Below are 12004 nucleotides of genomic sequence, written 5' to 3'. Positions count from 1 at the left end.
CATCCAGTCCACCATAGACTGCGTCACTGCTTTGACCTCTCCAGGGTTAGGGCATCCACCACTGGAGAACTGCTATAATGTGGAAATGCATGAATTTCTGTTGAGCAGCTAAAAGTGCCTCTAGTGTCCTCTGTGGTAATGAAAGTGATGATGAAAGTGACTTGCAGAATGACTTTAATTTAGTGGAAATGATTGCTTCTCCAATACATGCGACATTTAGGAACTCCTGGACATAATCAATGGAGTTTTCTCAGGAATAGGAAGACTTTTAAGAGTAATGAACTAATAACTTTTATGATTGACTATATTGTGACATGATTACATTTTCCTGAAACAAATCTTAACATATTTTATTTCTGCATAGCCATGTACTTTTCTTTTCTTTTTTTTCTTTCTTTTTTTTTTTTGAGACGGAGTCTCTGTCGCCCAGGCTGGAGTGCAGTGGCGCAATCTCGGCTCACTGCAAGCTCCGCCTCCTGGGTTCAGGCCATTCTTCTGCCTCAGCCTCCCGAGTAGCTGGGACTGCAGGCGCCTGCCACCACACCCGGCTAATTTTTTGTATTTTTAGTAGAGATGGGGTTTCACCGCGTTAGCCAGGATGGTCTCGATCTCCTGAACTCCTGATCTGCCAGCCTTGGCCTCCCAAAGTGCTGGGATTACAGGCGTGAGCCACCGTGCCCAGCCAGCCATGTACTTTTCATATATACGATTAATGAAAATAAAATAATCCTAATGACTTAAAAAAAAAAATGAGGTGAATAGTGCTTTCTAGGTCATTTGAAACTTTTTTTAAAATTTTAACTTAGGAACTTCATTACCAACTAACCTTCAAAGATCTGGCGGAAACTTCTTGAAGATAACAGAATGTGGAGAATGCATTAATTATACCGCTACCAGAGACACAACATGCCTTTCTTTTCTCATGAGCCTTCTTTTAAAGAATTCCTGCCCTGTACTTCTCACAGGTATTACAAATATTTAATAGAAGGAGAATTTCAGAGTTAGAAAAAGATTTACAGATATTTGGTCTAACTATCTTATTTTGTAAGTGGGAAAAAAATATACGCTGAAAAGTTTTGGTTACTATATTAATTTATTTTCTTACCAGCAGTTTATGAACACCCATTTTTCCACATATTTGCCAAAATAGGACATTATAAATCTTTTTCATCTTTTCATTACCTGCAGGAGAAATTCCAGAAGTAGAGCTATTATATTAATAATATATGTTTGGCCTCTGTAGCCTGTGGGCTGAGGTTCTTATTGGTAACATTGATTGGTTTACTTACATGTACACATTCAATGGGATTCCCCAATCCAATATTAAGATTTTTCTATCTTTTACCATTATCAAAATAGTAATTCAATACAGCTCCTACTCTCTTTTAATGCGTATTTCAACCCATCAATTACCTTTTCCAATTATCTAACTTGTGTTGCATAGCACCAGAGGCAATAGTATCATTTTCCCAGTTCCATATGCAGAGAATTAAGGCAATGTAACTCTCAGATAACACATACCTTGCCTCTAATTTTGTCTAAGAAAATACTTATCTTTACTTTAATACTTAATGAATTGTAAAATCATTACAGAGTCCCTACTCTGATTGAACAAAAAGTTTATCATCAAATTTCTTCCTCAAATTGGGTTGGCAGAAATTTTTAAGGAATTATGTTTCATGTTGTAGTTCTGTGCTAAAGGATTAGCATGAACATTAGATAAAAATAATAGTTAACTCTTAATCTATTCTTTTGTAAGAGGTGTAAATAATTCAAACAATTTGAGAGGGTTTTATATTAACTTCCTCATTTAACCACTCTTAACCACATTTTTTTAAAAGGGAAGAACAAAAACACACTTTTTATGCAATTTTCAATTGAGGGAGAATGTTATTGGTTCATTTTAATGTGTTAACATGTATCATTTTCTTGCATATACATCTAACCTTATGTATTTTTTCCCTTAGGAGAATCTGGTGTTGGGAAAACTGCTGCCATTAATCAAATGCTTGAAAAGCTAGAGGGTCCAGGAGCATTTGACATAAAACATGGTTCAATTTTAGGAGACACCCTATTATATAGTGAAATAAAAAAATCAAGGTTGTATATACTAACTTCTAAATTTGATTTGTCTGATTTTAAAAAGTATGCTTTAATATATACATATGCCTGTTTTTAAAAAAAGCAAATCTGTTATGTAAAAATGCAGAATCATTCAAAAGAGGAGATAAGAAGAAAATCCTTTTTTTCCTGATTTCTCTTTTATTTTTTCCATTTAAACTTTTATTTTTAATTGACAAATGATAATTGTATTTATGGGGTACAATGTGATGCTTTGATGTATATACACATTGAGGAATGATTATATCATGTAATTCACATACCATTACCTCACATACTTATGATTTTTTAGTGAGAACAATTAAAATCTATTTTTTAGGAATTTTGAAATATACAACACATTATTAACTATGGTCACCATGCTGTGCAATAGATGTCGAATTCTTATTCTGCTTGTCTAACTGAAACTTTGTACCCTTTGACCAACATCTCCCCATTCCTTCCCACCTCACCTGTTGTCCCTGGCAACCACTAGTCTACTCTCTGCTTCTATGAGTTAGACTTGTTTAGAATCCACATATAAGTGAGATTATATAGTATTTGTCTTTCTGTGCCTGGCTTATTTCACTAGCATAATGTCCTCCAGGTTCATCCATGTTGTTACAAATGACAGAATTTCCTTCTTTTTAGAGACTGAATAGTACTTCATCATATATATAATGGAATATGTGTATATATTCACATTTTAAAAATCCATTTAAATGACAAGATTGCCTTCCTTTAAAAGACTAAATAGTATTCCATTATATATATATATATATACACACACACAGACACCACATTTTACAAATCCATTCAGGCTGGGTACAGTGTTTCACACCTGTAATCCCAGCACTTTAGGAGGCAGAGGCAGGTGGATCACCTGAGGTCAGGAGTTTGAGACCAGCCTGACCAACATGGTGAAACCCTGTCTCCACTAAAAATACAAAATATTAGCTGGGTGTGGTGGCAGGTGCCTGTAATCCCAGCTACTCGGAAGACTGAGGCAGGAGAGTCACTTGAACTCAGGAGGTGGAGGTTGCAGTGAACCAAGATTGCGCCATTGCACTCCAGCCTGGGCAACAGAGCAAGACTCCATCTCAAAAAAAAATATATCCATTCAGCCATTGAACACTTAGGGTGAGCCTATATCTTGTCTGTTGTGAATAATGCTGCAATGAACACAGGAGTGCAGAATAGCCAAAGCAATTGATTGTAAATGTGTGGGTTTATTTCTGGGCCCTTTATCCCGTTTCATTGGTCTATATGTTTGTTATTATGCCAATGCCATGTTGTTTTGATTACTATAGCTTTGTAGTATATTTTGAAATCAGGTAGGGTGATGCCACAAGCTTTTTTTTTCCCCCTCCTCAAGATTGCTTTGGCTATTCGGGATCTTTTGTGGTTCCACTGGCAAAATGAAAAATGATGTTGGAATTTTGGTAGAGATTGCATTGAATCTGTAGCTCGCTTTGGGTAGTATAGATATTTTAACAATATTAATTCTTTCAATCCATGAACACAGGATATCTTTCCACTTATTTGTGTTTTGTTAAATTTATTTCATCAATGTTTTATAGTTTTCAATATACAGAATTTTCACCTTCTGGTTATATTTACCCTTAAGTACTCTTTTAATGGTCTTTTTTAACAGTATTGTAAATGGAATTGTTTTCTTTCTTTTTCAGGTAGTTCATTGTTGGCTTATAGAAATGTGACTAATTTTTGTATGTTGAGTTTGTATATCTTGCAACTTTATTGCATTCATTGATCAGTTCTAACAGTTTTTTGGTGGCATCTTTAGGGTCTCTATTAATAAGATCACTTAATCAGCAAGCGGACAATTTCACTTCTTCTTTTCCTATTTGGATGCCTTTTATTTCTTTCCTTGCCTAATTGCTCTGGCTAGGACTTCCAGTTCTATGTTGAAAAGAAGTAGTGAGAGTGGGTATCCTTGTCTGGTTCCTGATCACAGAGGAATAGCTTTCAGCTTTTGACCACTGAGTATGATGTTAGCTGTGATATATCAGACTTGGCCCTTTATTGTGTTGAAATGCATTCCTTCTATACCTAACTTGTTGAGAATTTTTTATGAAAAGGTATTCAATTTTGTCAAATGCTTCATCTGTATTTATTAAGATGACCTTATAGTTTTTGTCTTTCATTCTGTTAATATGGGATATCACATTTACTGATTTGTACATGTTGAATCATACATGAAATTATCTTAGGGATAAATCCCCACTTGATCATGGTGAATAATCCTTTTAGTATACTATTGAATTTGGTTTTATTAGTCTTTTGAGGATTTTTGCATCTATGTTCATCAGGGATATTGGTCTGTAATTGTCTGTTCTTGTAATGTTCTTTTCTGGCTTTGGTATTAGGATAATGCTGGCCTTGTGAAATGAGTTTGGCAGTATTCCCTCCACTTCAATGTTTTGGAAGAGTTGGAGGAGTGGTATTAGTTCCCCTTTAAATAATTGGTAGAATTCAGCATAAACCATCCAATTCTGGGCTTTTCTTTGATGGGATACTTTATTACTGATTCAATTTCTTTACTATGATTGGCCATTCCTATTTTCTATTTAGAAGAAAATATTTACTTTTCGAAAGTATTAACAACTAGATTCATTTCTTTAAATGAGAAATTCTACCCATACCACCCTGAAAGTGCCCAATCTTGTCTAAATGAGAAATTCTTACATTTATTTTTAAAATAACCAAATTTTAAGTCGATTTTTTTTATATAAAGGGCGGCTATAAACTATTTTCCTTCCGGGAAAATGCACCTAAAACATACAAATAAAGCTTTCCATAATATTGGTTTTTGTTGCCTTAGAAATATATGTCCTTCTTATCAAATGTAAAAATACTCTATTCTTCTTTTGACAAGTGGCTGTTCATGTCATTTGCCTGCCTTTTAATGGGTTTCTTTTTTTCTTGCTAATTTGTTTGAGTTCCTTGTAGATTCTAGATATTAGTCCTTTGTCAGATGCATAGTTTGCAAATATTTTCTCCCATTCTGTATGTTGTCTGTGTACTCTGTTTATTATTTCTTTTGCTGTGCAGAAGCTTCTTAGTTTAATTAGGTTCCATTTATTTATTTTAGTTTTTGTTGCATTTGCCTTTGGTGTCTTAGTCATAAATTATTTGCCTAGGCCAATGTCCAGAAGAGTTTTTCCTAGGTTTTTTTCTAGAATTCTTATGGTTTCAGGTCTTACATTTAAGTCTTTAATCCATGTTGAGATCATTTTTGCACACAGTAAGAGATAGGAATCCAGTTTCATTCTTCTATATGTGGCTATCCAATTTTCCCAGCACCATTTTTGAATAGAGTGTATTTCCCCAGTGTATGTTTTTGTCTGATTTGTCAAAGATCAGTTGGTTGTAAGTATTTCGCTTTATTTCTGGGTTCTCTGTTTTGTTCCATTGATCTATGTGTCTACTTTTATACCAGTACCATCCTGTTTTGATTACTATAGCCTTGTAGTATAATCTGAAGTTGGGTAATGTGATGCCTCTAAGTTTGTTCTTTTTGCTTAGGATTGCTTTGGCTATTCAGTCTGTCTTTGATTCCGTATAAATTTTAGTATTTTTTTAATCCTGTGAAAAATGACATTGATATTTTTTATAAGAATTGCATTAAATCTGTAGATTGCTTGGGCAGTATGGTCATCAAATGTTAAAATGCTCTTGACAAATAACTTTGTCTCTGTCATTCTATGTGTTTCTTCCTGAAGAAAAAAAAAAGAACAAACAATAAATCTACCTTATGAAAATAAAACTAAAAATGTTTTAAGTTCCCAAGCCTGTTAAAATATTAGAGAAGCCTAGTATTGTTTGAATTACATAAGAAGATGGAATTGTGGAAATGCACATATCAGACTTTTCCTCTAATCATTAGACACATATATGCTACTATGCGAGAGAGATATATATATACATGTGTATATATATAAAATACTTGGATATCTTATAAACATTTCAATCTTAACATAACCAAAACATAACTCTTGATTTCTCTTCCAAACCTATCCTTCCTCTAGTGCTTCTTATCTCAATAAACGGGACCCAGTTATTCAAGCCTGAGACCTAGGAATCATCTTTGAATTTCCCCCTTTCCTCTCACCAATCTATCTCTTATAGCCCATCTGATTCCTCCCAATCCCTAGGTCCCCATTTTTGCCCTGCACTACATCTAATATTCTACTAGTCATGTCTGTTCTATCTTCACATATATCTTGATTTCCTCTGCTTCTTTTCCAATGCCTCTTTTAGTCCAAGCCACCATCATCTATGTCTTACACTAATGATTTTGGAATAGAATCCTACTACACTTAAATAAGGCCTTAAACATCTGAGAAATAATTTTGAAATATTTAATACAATAAAAATCATTCTTTATCTAAGTATCATAAATAATGGAGACTGGAAAAAAGTCAGTTTTACTGTATACTCAATATTTAAGCTGAAGTGAGTTTTAACAATAGAGAAAGACAACTATTTTCTATCAAACATGAGAAAAACAAACACCTAGAAACAAGACCAAAATAAGATGAATGGGTCTTTGCTGAGTGATCCGTAAGGCAAATCACATTTTATAAAGGGATAAGTGAGGTAATGGCTTACTATCCAGAGAAAATATCCAACCGTCTGGCATCCTGGGAATTTGCCCAGTTTGTTTTATAAAGTTAGCTTATGTTTTGTTCAGTTTGGTATAAGTTCTTATGGTGACACTAATTTCATCTGAAAAGGTGGAAACAGAAAAAAAAATTTTCTTGTAAGAGTTAGAAGTAAAATTCACAATATGCTGTTACTTTTTTGTTGTTGTTTAATATACCTATTATGGTAAACAAACTAATTTTGAATCCTTAAAATATTTCATTCCAGTAGCCTAAAACAGAATATCACCATCTTGATTCCTGAAACTCATAAGACAGCAACTGGAAGTTCAGGTATATATTATAGTACAGTCTCAAAGCTATGCTATGTTTCAAAACTTCACAACCATGTGTATATTATTTCTTATATTCATGGATCTCAGAATAATAATTTCAATTGGTAATTTAATATAAAAAGTCTCAAAAACTATCCCACACCCTCTCAAACTGTTCTGTCCTACTCAAAAGTTAGAATGGTTCTGGTAGAGGAGTATTACATCTGCTGATATAATAGGTACATTACCTGATACTTGGTGGATATATCAGTGGAAGAGTAGACTAAGTCTAGAAGTAATTAAAGGCAATATCTGTCTATTCTACTGTTTGATGCTTTTAGACATACTACAATAGAAAAGGTATGATTCTGTAGGACTTCTCAAATCAGGCCATGCAATAGAAACATATGTGGAGTTTCAGGAGCCTCATCCTTGAAAATTCTGACTCACTAGTTTTGGGAACAGCAACTCCATTTCTCAAAAGGAAAAGATGGAATGGCCTAGAGATAGCTGTATAAAGGGGAAGGATGCCACACCACCAAATCTTGCCAGAAGAGGTTTTGGTTTTGTTTTCACTTTTAAGTTGCTGTAGCTATAGCCTCTGGATGATCCTCACTCAGGGAATATACCGTAATTTTAATGCCATTAGTGCAGACAGCTGCATGCTGCTTTTAGATCTTAAAAAGTTATATGTGTCTGTCGTGCATAAATGTATGGAGGACTCTTTGAGCTTTTGTACTGTTGCACTTGGTTGCAGAGATGCTGTTTACCATAAAATAGCAAAGAAATATTCCAAAGTTCTATCGGAGTAATTTCTTGAAAATGACAACAAAATAGTAAGATTATGTAATTTTCAAATTTCATGACACATTAAAATAAGGCAAAAATGTTCTTAAAGTGTCCTGAATTTGTTTTTTCTTTCCATGTTTGGCATCACAGATAATCCCACTAAAAAGCCAGAAGTTAGAACTAATAAAAAGTTACTTAAAAATAATGATCATAAAGGAGTTGTAGTCTCTACAATAAATTTTAGCACCAATATAACAGCTGCCAAAACCAAGGAGATGATTCTTAAGAAGTTAATAAGAAGAACTAAAGATACTCTTGGAGCACCAAAAAACAACCGGGTAAAACACCTCTCATACCTGTTCAATAATCTGCTTAGGCTAGTCAAGTGATAGTTTATTTTAATTAATACTAATCAGAAGAAAAATATTTGTGTAACACACACTTTTGAACATCATAGAAGATGCAATGTATAACAGAAACTTTGATTTTCAGATCAATATTATTTTATTTCCAATATGTTGAATTATACTGATTCAGAATTATTAAGGCCAAAAGAAGCTACTGAAATCTTGCTAAAGACAAGTAGACTGGAAAATGGGTTAGATGCCAACTGTTTTGTTACTATATATTCTACCACACTTTCTTCCTGTGACCATGGCTTGGGACTCTAAGAGTTTCAATTCAATTTCAGGAGCTTTTAAGGGTTTGCTTCAGATTTCCTTGATTTTAAATGAAGACACAGATAAACTTGGTCTTTGCCTACATAGGTAAACTTTAGGGATTTTGAAAAGGTGAATAACTGAGCAACCTAATCATACCAATAGAAAATGCAAGCAAGAGAAATTTCAGATAGTTTGTGATACAAAAGGGGAGAAACTGAGTGTCTTACTAAATATATGTATATATTGACAGTTACAAATTAGGTAATTACGTAATTCCAAACATATGTCTATTTGTGGGTTTTTTACATTGCTTCTTTTGCAAAAATAAATACAGTCTAAAGGAGCTAGTGCACACAGAGCTTACAATCAGTACACTTCAATGCACAATATTTTCAAAGGTGGACATTAACACAGGTTTAAAATTTGGAAATGTGTCTGAATTTTCTGCTTGTTGTTCATGACAACAGCATTTGCAGCAGAATTTTTTAAGTCTAGTTCCAGATGATAGCCTTATTCCTAAACCAGGGTGCATATGGAATAAACAGCTAAATACTATAATAGTGCCTTGCCAATAGTAGGCACTCAGTAAGTAAATCTTGAATGAAAAATAGCCATGTTCCTGTGTAATAGCCATAATTATATTGCTTTATCCAGCATCAAATACATTTCTAACTATTGTCAGACATAATTATTATAGATTTATAGAAGGTGAATAGAGTGTCTGCTATTTTGAAAACTTACTGTTTTTAAAAATCGTATCTTCCAAATAGAATTCATTCTGCTGTTTTTAAATAGGAAATCAGACATGTTATTACATATGATTTTGTGCTTACTCCATAGCATAATATTCCTAATTTGTGCTTACCCCTAACCATAATATTCCTAATTCATAATTTAAAGAAAGGTGTACTAATATATATGTTTAAAACCTTTTGTCTTTCTTAAGATTCTAATATTTATTGATGATATGAATATGCCAGTATCAGATACGTATGGAGCACAGCCACCCCTGGAATTGATAAGACAATTGTTAGATTTGGGAGGAGTTTATGATACTGAAAAAAATACATGGAAGGTACAGTATATACTAAGATTTTGTTCACATTAAGTATTATTTCTTACACTAAATTAATGTTTATAACAATGTTGAGTGAATTACTTGAGAAAGTTAGAAATTCTGGCCATATGGACATGTTAAGCAAAGTTGAGACCCTAAACTAACTATATTAATCATATATTTGCAATGTAGGTCCACGGGTTTATAGAGATCCTACTTTTAATAGGTTTAAATCTTAGTAAAAATTGCATGTATGTCCTCGAGATTTGGTTTCTGAGTCAAATAGTGCTCATTATTGTTAACTGCATCAGTAGTTAATCAAATTTTTCCATGCATCAAATTTTAGTTAGTTGTGAGAAAAGCCAGTGAAAATGTGGCCCACCAGATACATCCTTAATGTCTATATAAGATTACTCTACATCTTTATCTTAAGATCACAGATACAGCATTTTAAGGAATATCACAGTCAAAAAAAATTCCCAAGGTGGTATTTCTGTGCAATTATTTTTGTTACATTGAACCTAAATCAGAATGGCTTCCTTTTTTTTTTTTTTTTTTTTTTTTGAGATGGAATCTCGCTCTGTCACCAGGCTGGAGTGCAGTGGCACAATCACGGCTCACTGCAAACACCGCCTCCCAGGTTCACGCCATTCTCCTGCCTCAGCCTCCCTAGTAGCTGGGACTATAGGTGCCCACCACCACGCCCAGCTAGTTTTTTGTAGTTTTGGTAGAAATGGGGTTTCACCATGTTAGCCAGGATGGTCTCGATCTGACCTCGTGATCTGCCCACCTCAGCCTCCCAAAGTGCTGGGATTACAGGCGTGAGCCACCATGCCCGGCCAGAATGGCTTACTTCTAAAACAAATATAGAAATTCAAATGCACTTTTCTCTCTGTTCGGGTCCTTCTCTGGAAATCATAAGCCATATATTTCAGAACTGACTGCCACTTAAACTTTCTAGGCCTCAGATTCCTCATCTATAAAATTAAGTGGTTGCATTACAAATGGTTTCATGTCTCAGACAAACTTGGGCCCAGGATCCTGAATAAGGCAAACTGGCATGTGAGCGCTATCAGGTCAGACGTCAGTCAGACTGAAACAACCCTCGAGCCAAGGCAGAGGGGAAGAATCCAGGTGCAGCCCACCAGGGATAATCCAGGAGACTAGAAAAAAGAGAAGGCAGGAAATAGGGTCTGGAATGCCCAGCCTGGACAAGTTCCCTGAACTGACCAGAAAATAGTCACAGCAGGCCTTTTATGGGATTGCTGTGGCCTTGAGCCTGGGCATAAGCAGGAACAAAGCCTGGCCATTCTAGAGACACACTCAGTTGGCTCTTCTGATTTCTCACTTATAACCAGAAGCTTCTTTGCTAACCTCAATAACATATTGCTTATTTTTTAATGATTGCTCTTTTTGTTTTGTTTTGTTTTTAAATCAATAAACATAATCCATCATATAAACAGAGCCAAAGACAAAAACCACATGATTATCTCAATAGATACAGAAAAGGCCTTTGACAAAATTCAATAACCCTTCATGCTAAACACTCTCAATAAATTAGGTATTGCTGGGACGTATCTCAAAATAATAAGAGCTCTTTATGACAAACCCACAGCCAATATCATACTGAATGGGCAAAAACTGGAAGCATTCCCTTTGAAAACTGGCACAAGACAGGGATGCCCTCTTTAACCACTCCTATTCAACATAGTGTTGGAAGTTCTGGCCAGGGCAATCAGGCAGGAGAAATAAATAAAGCGTATTAAATTAGGAAAAGCAGAAGTCAAATTGTCCTTGTTTGCAGATGACATGATTGTATATTTAGAAAACCCCATCGTCTCAGCCCAAAATCTCTTTAAGCTGATAAGCAACTTCAGCAAAGTCTCAGGATACAAAATCACTGTGCAAAAATCACAAGCATTCCTATACACCAATAACAGACAAACAGAGAGCCAAATCATGAGTGAACTCCCATTCACAATTGCTTCAAAGAGAATAAAATACCTAGGAATCCAACTTACAAGGGATGTGAAGGACCTCTTCAAGGAGAACTACAAACCACTGCTCAACGAAATAAAAGAGGACACAAACAAATGGAAGAACCTTCCATGCTCATGGATAGGAAGAATCAATATTGTGAAAATGGTCATACTGCCCAAGGTAATTTATAGATTCAATGCCATCCCCATCAAGCTACCAATGACTTTCTTCACAGAACTGGAAAAAACTACTTCAAAGTTCATATGGAACCAAAAAAGAGCCCGCATTGCCAAGACAGTCCTAAGCCAAAAGAACAAAGCTGGAGGCATCACGCTACCTGACTTCAAACTATACTACAAGGCTACCGTAACCAAAACAGCATGGTGCTGGTACCACAACAGAGATGTAGACCAGTGGAACAGAACAGAGCCCTCAGAAATAATGCCACACATCTACAACCATCTGATCTTTGACAAA

The 12004-nt window shown here is 34.8% G+C and overlaps 1 protein-coding gene across 1 annotated transcript in view; it reads left to right on the top strand.

The window, feature by feature from the left end:
* Positions 1–12004, top strand: part of DNAH14 (dynein axonemal heavy chain 14) — a 463650-nt gene that overhangs the window by 318976 nt on the left and 132670 nt on the right. Inside the window, exons 45-49 of the mRNA XM_034947740.3 lie at positions 807–965; positions 1968–2100; positions 6994–7058; positions 7979–8166; positions 9437–9565. Of these exons, the coding sequence (XP_034803631.2) occupies positions 807–965; positions 1968–2100; positions 6994–7058; positions 7979–8166; positions 9437–9565 (674 nt within the window). The remainder of the gene's footprint in view (positions 1–806; positions 966–1967; positions 2101–6993; positions 7059–7978; positions 8167–9436; positions 9566–12004) is intronic.

The sequence above is a fragment of the Pan paniscus genome, chromosome 1 (assembly GCF_029289425.2).
Source record: "Pan paniscus chromosome 1, NHGRI_mPanPan1-v2.0_pri, whole genome shotgun sequence".
NCBI lineage: Eukaryota > Metazoa > Chordata > Mammalia > Primates > Hominidae > Pan > Pan paniscus.
The sequence above is the reverse complement of the archived record's forward strand: the minus strand, read 5'-3'. Positions and strand labels throughout refer to the sequence as shown.